At 42.2% G+C, this 18,165-nt stretch overlaps 1 protein-coding gene across 1 annotated transcript in view; it reads left to right on the top strand.

The window, feature by feature from the left end:
* Positions 1-18,165, top strand: part of nosip (nitric oxide synthase interacting protein) — a 46,636-nt gene that overhangs the window by 22,798 nt on the left and 5,673 nt on the right. Inside the window, exons 7-9 of the mRNA XM_033643920.2 lie at positions 2,894-3,010; positions 4,274-4,344; positions 4,435-4,543. Coding sequence (XP_033499811.1) covers positions 2,894-3,010; positions 4,274-4,344; positions 4,435-4,543 — 297 coding nt within the window. The remainder of the gene's footprint in view (positions 1-2,893; positions 3,011-4,273; positions 4,345-4,434; positions 4,544-18,165) is intronic.

Below are 18,165 nucleotides of genomic sequence, written 5' to 3' on the forward strand. Positions count from 1 at the left end.
AAGCATGTACATTTGCATGTCCCTGGCAGGAGGCAAAACTGAAGCACATCATTTACACAGATAGAATGAAACAACACATTGTAGGAGAGAGAGAGAGACACAAGGATAGGCTGACTCTCCTGGAGGACAGAGATCCAGATCCAAGACATCTGTAATGAAACACCAATAGCCAGGAGAGAAACAGAAAAGGAGAAAGAGAGAAAAGGTCCCAGGACGCCTGACAGATAATTAAAGAATAAGAATTTAATTAAAGGATATCTTCGGTATTTTTCAACCTGGGCTCTATTTCCCCATGTGTATTTGTGCGTATGATTCATGGGTACAACTCGTTCTAAAATTGGTTCAGTATTGAGGGAGGCGGATGCAGCCAGGAGCCGCGAAATGAGCTAAAACGGTAACGGGGGCAAATGCATCCCGTTTAAGTTTGCGCATTAAAAGTGCTTTTTTTCGCCACTGACCGGTTCAGATCGCCAGTGCTATCTCTGTAATTAGCATATTGTAGCGACCCTGGGGCAGTGGCGAGCGTGGTATGAGTGGAGTCAGCTGTCAGTCAGTGTTGGAGCAGAGAGGGGGAGGGCTGCCCCGCTGGGTACTGTAAGTGAGTATGTGTGTATGAAGTGTATGAGTTACGCTAGAAGAGTCAGAGTTTGGGACGGAGTCTTTTACGTGCTACCCCCTGGAGTGTTACCGGAGTTTGTGGAGCACTCAAATAAACGGGCCTTTTTCCCGAACGCAAGAAAAGGATGTTGCGCAACACCCCGTACAGCTTTCATAGGCTGCCTTTGTCGGACGGCGAGACGCTGAAGTTGTGGCTAGTTGTGCTACAAATGGATGCTAACACTCCTGTCCAGACACTGCGCCTTGCAGACCATCGGGTCTGCAGTGCTCACTCCTCCCAAGATGACTACTGCCAGCCGAAGAAGAGAAGACATCCAATCCCGAAACACCTCTTCCTCAAGAAAAACGGCTGTCCTATGAGTAGAGAGAGCTAACGTTACAGACACAGTGGAGCGAAGCTCGTGACATCACACAGCAGAGGTAAGGGGAAGGCTAGTTTGCTATTTACAGAGATAACACTGGCGATCTGAACCGGTCAGTGGCGAAAAAAAGCACTTTTGATGCGCAAACTTATATGGGACGCATTTGCCCCCGTTACCATTTTAGCTCGTTTTGCGGCTCCTGGCTGCATCCGCCTCCCTCAATACTGAACCAATTTTAGAACGAGTTGTACCTATGAATCATACTTACATATGGAGAAATAGGGCCCAGGTTGAAAAATACCGAAGTTATCCTTTAAGAGTTAAGGTCCAGTGTGTAGGATGTAGGGGGGTATATGTATAAAATTTCCAGTTCGGGGCTACAGTGCTCCTACTAAAAAAAAATTTGTCTGTAGCCCTGTTAACCTCTCACCCAAGAGGCTTCTCAAGTTCTTACTGACTGGTGGGAAGTCGCAGGCTTGAAACCCTGTGTGGGTGTGAACCCTTAAAGAGTCGTTGAGGTCACATGTGAGTTGTTGCCCCACCCGGCCATCATGTGAGTCGTTGGGGTTAGATGGGTCCAGGTGTGAATGGGTGTTAAGCTGTCTGGGGAGGAAACTCAAGACTGCATTGTAGGTGGGAGATAATTGGTGTTGTAGGCCACCTCCTCTGTTTAACGCTGGTTGTTCCAGTTTGATGTAGATGGCTTCTTTCACTCCTTCTTTCAAATCATCAGTCTTCTCTGGCCAAGATGTGTGCACTGCTGTCCTTGAAGGAAATGTCCCTTCTCCTTCAGATGGACACTTTTTTATGTGAATCTGCTTTATTCAGTGTTTTTATTGGTTTAATCACCTCGTCCGTTTGTTTTGGAGAGGTGACCTCTGTGGATAGTTCAGCACTCAGTAAAAACCTCCTGAAGGTCAGGATATGAAGTTACCAGAAAAAAAATTGAGCGCACATTGGCATGTGGTGGGGGAGGCACCTGTCTCCAACATGCCAAACAGCATCAGAGAAACACTGATTTCTAACATGAAGCTGCTTTATTTAGTGTTTTTACCAGTTAAATTCACCTGGTCCGTTTGTTTTGGAGAGGAAGAGACCTCTGTGGATAATTTTGCTCCTGGTAAAAACCTCCTGAACAACGAACACTTAAGAAATTCTAACCACAGGAAGTTTCATCCGGTTGCAGTCTGGGAGTTATGGAGAAAATCCAATATCACAATATTTTTGACTACATGATACATGACCACATGATATCGATACTGCAGCAGTCTAGTAGGGTTTACTATTGGTGCTTTCACAAAATATTAAAACAATGATATTTTGATAAATAATCATCAGTAATATGGACATAATGACTAAGTGGTTAAAGGCAAGTAATAGAACAGCAACAACGGTCTGGTAGGTCCAGAAAATGATACCTCTTTACTGTAATGTAGCCTCCAGACATTACATCCTCTCTCCCTGTCTGCCAAGCCCTTAGGTAATGTTACCCCAATGAGGAGTGACTGAATGAGAATATAACAATGTTGTAGATACTAATGTGAATGGTATAATAAAAGTTTAAGTAATATTATGTATTATGTATTATAAACCACTACAGCAGCATTCAAGAATTTGTTCAGCTCCATGTCTAAACTTGTTTATGTCCTTTCACTGTGTGTGTGGTTGAGTTGTTGCCAGGCTTACCTGTTGGCTTTACATGCTGATGTCATGATACGCTCTTTCTGTTTATTTTGTTTATCAGCCTGTTAAATTTTGACACTGTTTGAAGGCAGGCTGACCCTTGATCGCTGACTATCATGAAGCAGTCGCAGCTTTCCACTGCTCAGCTGAGGTAATGCTGTGTGAAATGGATTGCAGACGTCACTTTTTTTAATCACTCCCCTCTTCTGTCCTCCCCTCCTGTCTGTCAGAGTAAGACTGTGTTATGTCCCATGTCAGGACGACCCATTAAGATGAATGAGCTTATCACAGTGCGGTTTACCCTGTTGGACTCCAGCCTGGATCGAGTGGCCTTGCTCACCCGCCAGGTCAGTTTACCTCAGCACCTTGTCGTCCTCCATTGTACAGTCTGTTCAGTGTTTACAGCTACAATCCTATCTCATGCACCAATGGCACCCAGGCTTCATGACTGTGAGCATCCTTGTTTAACAAATCATTATAAAAATCATTGTTGAGATAACTTGTTAAACTAACTTAACCAAACATTACTGCTAATATACATTTAGCAACACTAATGGTGAAACCCACTTGATGATGATTTTTGCAAAACTTAAATCAGGTTATTTACCTTGAAACTTGAAACAAAAAGCAGAGTCAGTCAGAGTTCAAATAATTTGGTCCCACTGATAAAAGTATGTTCAGTGAGATTGCAGTTTAATCATACAGAGTTACTAGATCAACTTCACTGTGACATCATAATGTTCTGCAAAAACACTTTTCTGGCCATTACTCAATGTCATAGGTCAGGATCAGAAGGGCAGACATTTGGTCAGATATTTAATTGGTGACACTAATCTTGGGTGTCCACCTTGAAACACTGTTGATTGTATAGATCCTCTGTGCTGCTGGGGGGAAGATGTGTGTGAAACATCTATGTTTTACAGTTTGTAGCTTCTTTGCAGTAACATCCATTTTTGAAGCATTGTTTACTGTCATGGCTACTTGTGAGTCTGGATAGACGTGGATGTAAACTAACTGCTACTTGACTGGTTCATGGAGACATTCTACTGTAGGGCAGTAATTCTAGTTTATCTTTCAGGTTCTGTTGTCACACATCTGCCTGAATAGAAAAAACTTGATTGATAATTGTCAGTGGTATACCAGAGTCCTACTGCCAGCCTTGCAGGGAGCATTTCTAAACAGATCCCTGTTTTATACTTGAACTGAAACCAGTTTAGTGTCTTGTCTCTGAGAATGCAACCATGTCTTACCAGATGATGTTACTCACAAGTGCGTTGTTTGACCACAAAATGGGAAGAAAAGATATACTGTAAAAGTGATGCAGAAGGTGAAATCCAGTTTGAAATGTAATTATTTTCAAATATGCCTGTACTAATGTAGGTATGGCCTCAAAGTGTGTTTTCTACAGCACATTCCAGTGATGTAAGGATACGTCTGGTGTTGTTACATATTTTTGTTACCCTCAACAAGTCTCACGAAGCAGCAAATCAGCTTCTTTCTCACATTTAGGAAAGTATGACATCACGCTCAAACCTTATCTTATGTGATGTGAACAGAGTATTTCCTCTACATTGTCAGTAGAATAGTATAATCCTGTCTTGTCTCTACAGGACAGGTATGTATGTGCAGTAACCAGAGATGTCCTCGGCAACAGTGTCCCCTGTGCCGTTCTGCGCCCCTCGTGAGTGTCAACACGTCTCCCTCCACTCTGACATCCACATGTTGAGTGTTCTCTTTCAGGGGATCACTGACACACACTCTTTGTGTTCAGGGGTGCTGTGGTCACTCAGGAGTGTGTGGAGAAGCTGATCAAGAAGGACATGATTGATCCTGTGACTGGAGACAAACTGACTGACAAAGACATCATACCACTGCAGAGGGTATGTATGCACGTCTGTGTAGAGGTAGAGGTGGTGGTGGTGGTGGTGGTAACTGTTCCATGAATTCCAAAAATGGTTTTAATAATCCAATCCAGGGGTCAGGAGACTGACACGATTTTTACGGTGCCTTTAGACAGCAAGTGGTTGCTGCTCAGTTATCTCTGCTGTAGACACAATAGCAGCAGCAAGGCCCGCATGCACAGAATCCCTTCATTTGTTAACACAAGGCTTCTTATTGTGAAATACTAAGGTGACTATGTCATTGACCATGGGGTGGCTTGCACGGCTCCATAAATTAGTGTAGTACCTGTTGTTGTTTTTTTTTTTGTGATCAACTTGTTATTGCCTTTTGTTACATGGAATAGTTGTACATAGAATACGGTTAGTAGCAACAAGACAAACAAAACAAATAACTTTATACAGATCACCATTGCCTTAGAAAATGAAATTAGACAAAAAAAATAGAAATAAAAGTACATTGAGTAATAAATAATAACGCCAAACACAAAAGACAAAACAAAGGTTTAGACAAACACTATACTAAAACTATACCAAAGATCAACTTTCATGTGACAGAGTGGGCAGACTGTGTGTGTAGGCTTTCTTATACTATTAAGTTCTTTAATCAGTTATAGTTATGCAAGAAAATGTGGATCTCAAAGAGACCCAATAAGGGCAACCCAAGCCTCCACAGAGGATGCCCGGGCCTTATGAATTACGGCCAGTGATCTTTCTATGACAGTGATATCCCTGAAATGATTCATCCATTCTTTAATCAACGGAGACTCAGGAGAAAACCGTAAGTGAATTATTGTCTTCTTGGCAGCAGTTAAACCTGCAAATATGATCTTCCTAAGGGCTAACCTGATGTTTTCACTTAGGGCAGAATCATCATTGAATAGTAACAAAGTAGGCTGTTTAGGAATTGGAAATTTCAAATTTTTTTCGGATACTTTGCCACCGTACTCCAAAAATCAGAGACTGAGGGGCATTCCCAAAAAACATGAAGGTATGTACCTGCAGTATTCTGGCTACATTTAGTGCAGTTTGAACTGTCTATACTTTTCATTTTAAAACATCTGTAGGGTGTGGCATAAAATTGGTGCACAAACTTAAAGTGTATGTTGATTTGCTGGATTTTTGGATGAAATAAATATATTTGACAGATTTTGTCCCAGTCACATTCAAAGCCCTGTCCCTCCAAGTCAAGATTCCAGGACTCAGTCACCCCGAGAGTTTGGGCATTTTGTGTGGCCAGGTGATTATAAATGTTGGATGCTATCAATCAATCAATCAATTTTATTTATAAAGCCCAATATCACAAATCACAATTTACCTCACAGGGCTTTACAGCATACTACATCCCTCTGTCCTTTGTAGGGATGGGAATTGATAGGATTTTATCGATATCAGTGCCATTATCGATTCTGCTTATCGATCCGATTCTTTATCGATTCCTCCTGTGAATTAATGATATCATCTCCTGTTGTTTGTAACCCACACCTCCTCCCGCATAGAAATGTTTGGACGCCGTCTAACTGTTAACCGCACAAAAAACTAACGGCAGCTTTCACAGTCATAAGCCAGCATTGGCATACAGTTATCTGTGTCACAACAGCCACAATGAGTTGTCATTAATGTTACTCCTAGCTGGTGATATAGAGATAAATCCCAGCCCACAGCCTGAGTGTTTCAACACCACGCAGCTAGTGCAGCTAACTCAAGTGAGGCAGCTAACACAGCTAGCCCTGCATATTATAACAACAAATAGCTTGCAAATCAACTCAACTGCCCTCATCTTACCATCCTTGGTGTTCCCATGAAATCCGACAACAGGAGCGGGGACGCGCCAAAGCTCCACAGCGGGCTAGCAGCTCCAGTGAGGCTAACAACAACAGCGCCCCGCCGTCCACCTGGAGCTGGGATACGCCAAAGCTCCACAGCGGGCTAGCAGCTCCAGGGAGGCTAACAACAACAGCGCCCCGCCGTCCACCTGGAGCTGGGATACGCCGAAGCTCCACAGCGGGCTAGCAGCTCCAGGGAGGCTAACAACAACAGCGCCCCGCCCGCCGTCCACCTGGAGCTGGGATGCGCCGAAGCTCCACAGTGGGCTAGCAGCTCCAGTGAGGCAAATAACAACAGTGCCCCGCCCGCCGTCCACCTGGAGCTGGGATGCGCCGAAGCTCCACAGTGGGCTAGCAGCTCCAGGGAGGCTAACAACAACAGCGCCCCGCCCGCTGTCCATCTGGAGCGGGGATGCGCCAAAGCTCCACAGCGGGCTAGCAGCTCCAGGGAGGCTAACAACAGCATGAAGTGAAGCCACAGCTTTGACCGCTTCTGTCTCTCCGCCATTACGTCTTCTTTGTTGTTGAACATGCTGCTGACTGACGAGCATAGATTCGGCGTAATGAAAAGAATCGATAAGGGAATCGTTAAGCATAAAGGCTCATGATGTCGATGAATTGACCCAGTTGGAACCGGTTCTTAACAGGAACCGGTTCTCGATTCCTATCCCTAGTCCTTTGGACTCTTGCAGCAGATAAGGAAAAACTCACCAAAAAAAAACTTTAACGGGATAGCATAGGATGATCTAGGCTCAACCCAAGTGTTTAATGGATGAGAGGGTAGAGGGGAGTCCCAGGGGACTTCATGGGCACGAATTGCTGATCTCAATTGGAGGTAGAGGAACCAAGAAAATCCAGCAAGAGAATACCTCTCTTTAAGCCTTTGAAATGAAAGCAGTCCATTTCTATCATACATATCTTGAAGACTATGCATTCTTCCAGAAGACCACTTATCATTGAAATAAGGGGCAGCGCCCTGCAGTAAATTATAGTTAAAGGAGCTATATGTAAGAAATCTAAAGCAAATAGTCGTAAATTCATCCTAATATGTCACAGAGACTAAGGAATAATGTTAATATAACATACTCATCTCACCGACAACAATAGTACAGCCAGAATATTCGCATTTTAAAAAAAATTTTACGGTCCGCAAATCATGTTTATGTTTTGAATTTGTGTTTTGGCCTGTTGCGCCACCCACCGCCGTCTACCAGTCACACAGTCAGTAGAGTCTCAGCATCAGTTACAGTTACGACTGAGCTACAATGGCTGATGGTGTGACTAAACCCAAACGACCTCGTTATGATTCCCAAAAACGCCAAGACAAAACTTGAGGCAAAGCGAGGGTCTATATAGGAGATGCTTTTGAACAGTGGAGACAGCACTAACTAGCATCATAGCTAGACGGGGATGGACATTTCGAATACTTTCAACTGTTATTCATTTTCAATCATACATTGTAGCCCATGTGCAGGTGGGTCATCGACCCGACTGATTTTTTTGGGAGAAACAAACGTTAGCAGCACGGCAAGCAGCATTAGCAGTGTCCCGGTACATAGCATTATCAGCCGGCTCCTCCTCCGCTGTATTGCAGCAGCAGCGTTAGCAGCAGAGAAGCCGGACTTGCTCGAACGGTCCGCTGGAAAACCGAAGATCAAGGATGCGCGACGCGGCCCTGCCACAGCAGCCGCCCGTGGGCAAACAAATCAGTCTCCAGCGTGCCGCTGTCCAGCAACCTTGAATCTGTAGGGGAGGGGGGGTGGACACGTCTCGCGGCAGTATTTTGAATTTGAGTGCAGCAACCACATTGGCCACATTCTTACGTACGGCGCCTTTAAACCAAACTGGGGAATGATTGCAAAGTTTGACGTTACAACCCATGTGGTTCTGGACATCAGACCAGATTTGTAATAGATTGCTAATAACTTGTCCAAACATTCTACGTGCTCACCCAGGCTTCACTCCGCAGAACAGTACATCTTCCAGCCTGTGTGGTTTTACTAGTTCCTGTTTTATCTGATGCCATGGTGTAGCTGCTTCTTTGTCACGCCAAGTTGCCAAAGTCTTTATATGAAAAGACCAGTAATACAGCTTGAAATCAGATACAGCCAGACCTCCTGAGGACTTTGAGCGCTGAGGTATGTGAAACCGAATGCAAGGTCTTTTGCCATTCCAAATGAATTTACCGATCAGGAGATGTAATTCATCAAATATTTAGCTGGTGGGGGAACAGGGATCATAGAAAAAAAATAAAGTTTAGTTGTCCAAGGACATTCATTTTTACTATTGAGACTCTGCCTTGCAATGACATTTTAAGATTGGACCACCTCTGGATATCAGATGAGATTTCGAGTTTAATCTTATTATAATTAGTATGCGAGATATCAGAGAATTTGGTTATGATCAATCCTAAGTATGTAAAAGAGGTGTGCCACTGAATATGCGGAATAGCTGGTAATGTAAGCTGTTTTGCTGCATTATTTAGGGGAACTAGAAGGGATTTATCCCAATTGATTTTATAACCAGAAAATTGACTGAACCGGGTAAAGACTTGAATTATTTGAGGTAAGGAACTAGCGATGTTCATGAAATACAGTAATACATCATATGCGTACAGCAAAATTTTATGTTCTGTAGCTTTAATACAGATAGGTGAGATACCGTGATTTAGTCTAATTGCTTGTGCCAGTGGTTCCAACGACAGTGCAAAAAGCAGCAGAGGCAGTGGGCAGCCTTGACGAGTGCCACGCTTTAGACAACACATTACCTGTTTGTACAACTGCATAGGGATTAGAAAAAAGTGTTTTAGCCATCAGTATAAAATTGCTTCCAAATCCAAATTTCTCCAGAACTGCCCATAGGTATTCCCAGCCCACCCTATCAAAGGGTTTTTTGTGCATCCAAACTGAATACAGCTGCTGGTTCCTCAGCTGATTCAGATGCATGCATAATATGGAAAGGTGTCTGATATTGTCCAATGCCAGCCTCCCCTTTAGAAAACCTGTTTGGTCATGATGAATTAGCTTGCCCACTAATCTCTCTAGTCTTCTAACTAAAACTTTAGCAAAGAGTTTTAGTTCTGTTGTAATTAGAGATATTGGCCTATAGCTGCCACATCTCAGAGGAGGTTTACATTTTTTAAGCAGTACCGATATGACCAATGTATTTTGGTCACGATGAAAGGACCCAGTGTCTAAAGCAAAATTTATCGAGTCTAAAAGGAGTGGCCCAATAGTATCCCACAGTTCAAGGAACAGCTCTGGGGGGCAGGCCATCATGTCCTAGCGATTTGGCTTTTTGCATCGAATTGAGGGCTTCTTTAAGTTCTACGAGAGTAAGTGGTACTTACTCAGAGCAACAACTCAAGTTGTTCTGCCTCAGAATTTGTCAGTGAGGGTAAATTAAGCTCTGACAGATATGATTGAAGGGTAGTCAGATTGGGAATGGATTCAGCTGAGTAGAGATGAGAATAAAATGATTTAAAGGTGTCATTTATTTCATCTGGGTCATGAGTGTCATGGTCTGGATTGCATTAATTGTAGAAGATGATTCATTGTGTTTTAATCTGGCCTTGAACTTGAACTTTCACTCTGACTATAGTACGTTTTTCTAGTTCGGTGAATTATAAATTCAGCTTTGGCCTTAAGGAGATTGTTTAGTTCAAATTTCAAAGCCAGAAGGGTTGAGTGGGTCTGGTCAGAGAATTTACGTTTTTGGTCACATTCTAGCATCTGTATTTCACTTTCTCGTTGTACAATTCTGTGTTTTCTAGATGTCTTTAAATAGGATGTGAATGAAGAGGATTCCCCCCTTATAAAGCATTTAGTTGTTTCCCATAGTATTTGGGGAGAAGACGCTGTCTCAGAATTGATTTCTAGAAATAATTTTAGATTATTTTTCAATCGTTTTAAAAAAGTAGAATTCTGGAGTAGTGTTGTATTGAAGTGCCACCTGTGTGCATGTTTACGGGAGCTCTGCTGGATTTGAAAGTTGTACATCACAGGGGCGTCGTCAGATATTATGATGGGAAGTATATCAGTAAAGTTGATCCATTGGTTCAAGTGAGGAGACACAAATATGCAGTCAATTCTTGAGTATGTCTTATGTCTGGCAGAGAATAAAGTTTAATTCTTAACTGTTAGATTTTGTAGTTACATCCCACACCTGATTGAAGTCACCCCCAATTATAAATTTGTAGTTTGGCATGTCCAGAAGCATATTAGAAACCATATTGAAGAAGCTTGGGTCATGAATGTTTGGACCATAAATTGAAGCAAGGCATATTTTGACTTTGTTAATTGTAATGCACACATATGTCAACCTTACAGCATCATCTTGACCAGAGCTGTCAATATTGACCCCTAATTTCCTGTCAAATAAAATAGCTGCACCTTTCGACCTGATTGCAGCAAGAGTAAGCGACACATTTATAAAACCTGTTATGAAATCTATCGATGTCATTTGTTTTCAGATGTGTTTCTTGGACTAGAACAATCGAAATTCCTTTACGTCCAAAAAAATTCTAGACATTTAGTGCGCTTAACTGGCGAATTTAGGCCCCAGACATTCCACGACATTACACTGAAAGGCCTATTCATAACCAGATTCTAGCCATCGTGTGGTCTGGAGAATATGAGCTATAAGTCTACTCAAGCAGGGACTTTCAAAACGTAGAATATGTGATATGGTATAGTGAGTTTTACATAAACAGCAAGGCTTTGGTGAGAGACAAACAAAAACCAGAACCAAATTTTCCATCTGCAAGAGATAAGGAATTTACTCTTAGGTTGGGGAAAAAATAAATAAATAAATTATCCACTAGCTACCTGTGGCTTTCAAAAGTGGCATATGTCTCCAGTCCGAGTCTGTATGGGTCAGAAACATTACTAACTAGAAATGTTACAAAATAAGATATGACGCTGGCCAGCACCATCTTTAAATAAACTTTGGTTACATGCATAGTAGGGATGTAACGATTACCAGTAAAATGATAAACTGCCGTAAAATTCTCGATGGTTAGTATTACCATTTCAAATTTCAATTATCATTAAAACCATGTTTGATTACCGCACTTTGAAAAACTCACGGTGATACTGCTCATTGCCTGGAAAAGCAGCAGCAATAGTCCCTCAGACACAGGCGTGCATGTGCAGTTTGCAATGTTTGGCCCGAAGGCACAGAAGAGAGAGAGAGAAAAAAAAAAAGCATGTCAACTTTGTATACTTGTTTGTTGTTATCATTGAAAATTAAAGTATCCTCTCGAACCTGATTCTCTGGCCAGAATCATTTACTCCATAGTTGGCCTACCCAAACCAGCGTGTCCCTGAGGTCCCCTACCTCACATCGCTCAAGCCGTGAGTTGCACATGTGCGTGTGTGTGAGCGCCGCTGATGTTACACGATATCAATCATGCCACGTGGCGGAAATTTGACCAGCGTTTTAAATTGGCATATTTTAGACTGACCGGCTGGTCGCAGGTCATGGCTGATCACGTGAAAATCAGCCCGATTCTGCCGATTAATAGGTGCAAGTCTAATTTTTAGTACTTTTACTATCATTTCAGTGACTCTGGTCGTTCATGTGCCAGCCGAAATGTTGTTGTAATAATGTAAAAAGTGTCACCAGATGGCAGGAGCTACATTTGAAGTACCGTCCACAAACATTCATGTTACTGAATCCTCCACAAGTTCCTACAAATATTTCACAATAAAAGCAGATTCTCTAAGCCGAGTTTATAAGGGGCTTTTAATTTGAAACAAATTCAGGAAGTGTTGAGTTTGAAATGACGGCGTGATGCCTTAACTTTATGAAGCCAACGGGAGTGGATAAAAAGTAAAAATGTAAAGATACAGAGGGAACGGCCCGTTTCTAATGTAGTCTGTTTCAAATGCAGTTGCGGTGAGTAAAAGCCCCGCCACTGTTTTTTAATTTTCTTACTTTATGTCTGTCTCCATTATGAAGAAATAACTTTGTTTGCTAGCTTGATGCTAATGGCAGTACTTAGCAGGTTGACAAAGTGCCTCTGCTGTTTCACACCATCATTTTCCCCTTTTACTCTGTGTGGTAACATCCATAGAGGAAATATTAAAAAGGCTGGGGTGTTGTTGCCGTACAGTTGTCTATGGCAGCAGCTAACTCTGTGTTTCTATTGGTCAAAGTGACGGGTGTGATGGGAGTAATCGTGAACGACAAAAAGAAAATCAAACATGCTTGACTTTTTGTAAGTCAACAATACCGCGATAATAATGATAACCATGATAATTTTGGTTACAGTAACCGTGATATGAAATTTTCATACCATTACATCTCTAATGCATAGGAATTGAACCGACACTAGCCGTATGCTCACATTAATAGTGGAAAAGACAAAGGTTAAAACAAAGTGCACCACTTTCCTATATTAATTTAAAAGAAGTCATAAAAATTTGATAAATATAAAGTGGTCTCTGATCAACAACAACCTAGAATATACCTTGATTACATATGTAATGCTTACAGTTAAAAAAAAAACGAAAAAAGAAAAAAGGGAGGAGACAAAATAGAGGCCTCATACACCAGTTTTCTATGTTAAACCAAAGTTAATTCTAATCGTATGACTAACAAATTGTGAAACGAACTGCTGCGGTTGCAATAACTAGTCTACAACATCTGCATCTAAAGTAATTTCAACTTAAAGCACATTAACCTGTGGCTGGAGGTTTTCTGGCTTACCAGCCTGAAACACAGGGTCCGACATTAACGGTTGCCTGAATGCCCGGGGCAAGTAAAAATAGCCGGCGGGCCAGCAGACCCTGCGCAGACATGCCCGATCGGGCAAGCAGCACCGACTCGGACACACACACACACACATATACCGGACAGCCTCTCAGTTCTTACCCGCTAACATTAGCTCATGTAGAACACAGGTACCACACAGAAACTTTTATAAAGGGTCATAATGTGCTTCTAGTGACTGTCAAATCGCCAGCGAAAGTTGTTTTAAATGCGGACACAGAGAGCAGAGCGATAGATAAGAACAGCATGCTGCCTTCTCTCATGGGACAAAGATCCTCTGAGAAGAAAGATGGATCACTCTGCTCTGTCACCAGGAACAAACTGGGAGGCAAAGATACTCTGATGAAGAGGGTTCACTTTGCTGCAGGGTTCACCAAAACGTTTTTTTGTTTTTTTTTTCTTTTAATAAATTGAACACACATTAAAGAACATACAACATCCTGTAGAGAATTAATACATATAATACAATACAATAAACATTGTCAAATTAAATGAAGGAAGAGGATTTTTTTAAAGGCAAATTAAATATTGGGGATTTATGTAAAAAATATACATAGAGACATATAAATAATTATATAATTAAAGATATGTAGGCTATGTTAGGTGAATACTCCTGTCAGTGACCCTGACCACTGGCATTGGCAAAAGAACTGGAGTTGGTCCCCGGACGCTGCACTGCGGCTGCCCACTGCTCCCAGTGTATACAGTAGGATGGGTCAAATGCAGAGGTCAGATTTCGTTTCAATGTATGTAATGTGCTGAGAAAGGACAATAAAGAATCTTCTTCTAATAATTTCTTAATAACTAGGAGATAACAAAAGAATAAAGAGATTTCAAAGACTTAAAAAATAAGGGACATGAATCAAAACAAGAAACGAGATATATCCCCAGTCATGCACACCCAGTTTTAATAAACTCAGTACTGTTTTTCAACACATATATTGTTTTGTCTTCATTCAGTGTAGTTAGCACATATTGTTATTGCACCATTGGTTTTGGCTTTGGTGCCCCACATTTTGGCTGTGATGTCCCAATAAATTTGTATTTATCAAAGGCCAAAATGGCCTTGCCCTAAAAATGACTTAATTCCAGCCTGTAATCGTGTATTTCCTCTCCTGTTTCTGTCCTCGGAGGGGCCAGTTGCAGTGTGCTGCTTTTTTTATGTGCTGCTGCCTCCATTGGCTGAGCGTCTCTGCTGACGTAAGATGTAAGTCATGAGTGAAAATATGTACCACACAGCCAGAAAAAGAACCTCTTAGGCAGGGCAAGTAAGAATTTAGATGGGGCAAGTAGATTTGAGAAGTACTTGCCCGACAGGGCAAGTAGCAAAAAACCTTAACGTCGGACCCTGCTGAAACAGTTTGCAAACTGGATCATGGGGTGACACGTGAAGCCTCCATAGAGATATGTCTGTCAGCCGGCGCAGTGAGGGCAGGAGAGTGGGGAGCACTGGGTCTTTGAGGCGATGAGTGCGGAGAGCGGTCAAGTGTGGACATGAACTTCTCTGCCTTGTCTACGTCCTCGAAGAAGTGTAGTGTCCCGTTATGCTTAACTTTCAAAGTCGCCAGATACCCCAGGATTGGGCGCAGTCCTCTGTTGACCATGTGTTTCCTCACGGTGTCGAAGGCTTTCCTCCTCTGCGCAGTTTCGTTGCTGCAGTCCGGGGAAAATAGCAGCCTGGATGTCGATGTCTGCCCCTCCTTGGATATGTGTCGGAGGTGCTGCAAGGGCTCTGATGCCGTTAAAGATCCTCTCACTGTCTTGGTACCGGAGCCGGGGGCGACTTGGTTTATGCTTGGAGGTGTAGATGCAGTGCGCCCGTTGGATTTCAATCTTCTCCCCTGCCAGGGAGGGAATCCACACAGGCAAACTCTGCTGAAGAAACTGGATAGCAATTTTGCCCTCTGCTGACTCAGCTAGACTGACGAGTCGGACGTTACACCTCCGTGATCTGTCGTCCATCTCAGTGAGTTTTAGACGCAGAGTAAGAGTGTCTGCCTGGAGGGTGCTCACATTGCATTTAGCCACTCTCACATTAGCAGTCATGGCCATCACGTTCCCTTGCAGTGCTTTGCTAGCCTCATCTTGGTTAGCGATGTCTTGGCTAAGTTTGCTAATTGCTCACAGTTTCCTTCAGATATTGACCAGTGTTTTTGCTGTTAAAAGTGTAAGGTTTATTTTGCCACCTAACTGCCAACCATTCGGCCTAGCTGTGTGAGATACCTGTTCACATGTGACTGCTGTATTATGTACATCTTTGGAGTATATTCATACAGCTGTTAAGGTGATTAGGCAGTATTGAGGGGATGTTTGTACTGATGTTTGCATATTTGATTAGGTGTTGTGGAGGCCTAATCACTTTGCCTTTGCCTGCCTTACCATATATATATATATATATATATATATATATATGTGTGTGTGTGTGATTGTGTGTGTGTGTATATGTATATATGTGTGTGTATATATGTGTATGTACAGTACAGGCCAAAAGTTTGGACACACCTTCTCATTCAATGCGTTTTCTTTATTTTCATGACTATTTACATTGTAGATTCTCACTGAAGGCATCAAAACTATGAATGAACACATGTGGAGTTATGTACTTAACAAAAAAAGGTGAAATAACTGAAAACATGTTTTATATTCTAGTTTCTTCAACATAGCCACCCTTTGCTCTGATTACCGCTTTGCACACTCTTGGCATTCTCTCCATGAGCTTCAAGAGGTAGTCACCTGAAATGGTTTCCACTTCACAGGTGTGCCTTATCAGGGTTAATTAGTGGAATTTCTTGCTTTATCAATGGGGTTGGGACCATCAGTTGTGTTGTGCAGAAGTCAGGTTAATACACAGCCGACAGCCCTATTGGACAACTGTTAAAATTCATATTATGGCAAGAACCAATCAGCTAACTAAAGAAAAACGAGTGGCCATCATTACTTTAAGAAATGAAGGTCAGTCAGTCCGGAAAATTGCAAAAACTTTAAATGTGTCCCCAAGTGGAGTCGCAAAAACCATCAAGCGCTACAACGAAACTGGCACACATGAGGACCGACCCAGGAAAGGAAGACCAAGAGTCACCTCTGCTTCTGAGGATAAGTTCATCCGAGTCACCAGCCTCAGAAATCGCAAGTTAACAGCAGCTCAGATCAGAGACCAGATGAATGCCACACAGAGTTCTAGCAGCAGACCCATCTCTAGAACAACTGTTAAGAGGAGACTGCGCGAATCAGGCCTTCATGGTCAAATAGCTGCTAGGAAACCACTGCTAAGGAGAGGCAACAAGCAGAAGAGATTTGTTTGGGCCAAGAAACACAAGGAATGGACATTAGACCAGTGGAAATCTGTGCTTTGGTCTAATGAGTCCAAATTTGAGATCTTTGGTTCCAACCACCGTGTCTTTGTGAGACGCAGAAAAGGTGAACGGATGGATTCCACATGCCTGGTTCCCACTGTGAAGCATGGAGGAGGAGGTGTGATGGTGTGGGGGTGTTTTGCTGGTGACACTGTTGGGGATTTATTCAAAATTGAAGGCACACTGAACCAGCATGGTTACCACAGCATCCTGCAGCGACATGCCATCCCATCCGGTTTGCGTTTAGTTGGACGATCATTTATTTTTCAACAGGACGATGACCCCAAACACACCTCCAGGCTGTGTAAGGGCTATTTGACCAAGAAGGAGAGTGATGGAGTGCTGCGGCAGATGACCTGGCCTCCACAGTCACCGGACCTGAACCCAATCGAGATGGTTTGGGGTGAGCTGGACCGCAGAGTGAAGGCAAAGGGGCCAACAAGTGCTAAACACCTCTGGGAACTCCTTCAAGACTGTTGGAAAACCATTTGAGGTGACTACCTCTTGAAGCTCATGGAGAGAATGCCAAGAGTGTGCAAAGCAGTAATCAGAGCAAAGGGTGGCTATTTTGAAGAAACTAGAATATAAAACATGTTTTCAGTTATTTCACCTTTTTTTGTTAAGTACATAACTCCACATGTGTTCATTCATAGTTTTGATGCCTTCAGTGAGAATCTACAATGTAAATAGTCATGAAAATAAAGAAAACGCATTGAATGAGAAGGTGTGTCCAAACTTTTGGCCTGTACTATATATATATATATAAAAATGTATGTGTGTGTGGGGGGGGGGAGTCCAAAAAAGTTAATAACTTAAAAATTATCTATAATTAAGATAAAAATATTCACAAACGAAAAAACACTTCTGGTTGCTGATAACTAGTGTTTAACTTTTGATTTTTCACACTAAAAATTAAAACCCTTTTTAGTTTTTAATTAAAACTGGAACTGGAACATGAAATCTTATATGCCTAACAGACATTGCTTCTCATTCTTTGAGTTTACATATGGCTAAAGGGGAGAAAAAAACGGACGGCATGATTAGTGTTGCGTTCAAGGTCTCCCAAAAAAAACGGGAGGAAAAAAAGGCCGAATATTCAAAAAAAAAAAAAAATTTCACAATCGAATCCCGTGCCATCGAACAAAGCTTCGAATTTTTTTGGGTCAGCCCTAAATCCCACATGCAAGGGGCTAGCCAGAAGGTTGTCGTTTTCAGCAAGTTGGCCTTGAATAGTTGATGTTGAGCTGTAGAGCTGTGTTACTTGTTATGACCTAAGGTGTATTTTAATAAACCTGTCTTTGCTTTAATTTATTCTTTCAAGATTTATTCCTTCTCATCTTATCTGAGTTCTGTTTGTGCCCCATAGATTTAATTGCAAACTACAACAGCTTGACAGCTTGAAATGGCGATGAGGTCTTAAAGTTTTTTGGAAGGTCTTAATAAAGTCTTAAAAAAGTATTGAAATTAACCTCAGGATTCCTGCATATACCCTGTATGTTTTGTTTTGGTATGGAGACGAAGACCGCTTTCTTTATAGCGGTCTTTCTCCTATTTTTCTATGGACATGATCATGTGCGGGGACCCGGCACCCAGCCGTGGCTCCATTGTTTACACCCGGGACCAGCTGTTAGTGCTGTGTCGCATCACAGTG

Source organism: Epinephelus lanceolatus, chromosome 18 (genome assembly GCF_041903045.1).
Source record: "Epinephelus lanceolatus isolate andai-2023 chromosome 18, ASM4190304v1, whole genome shotgun sequence".
In the NCBI taxonomy this organism is placed as follows: domain Eukaryota; kingdom Metazoa; phylum Chordata; class Actinopteri; order Perciformes; family Serranidae; genus Epinephelus; species Epinephelus lanceolatus.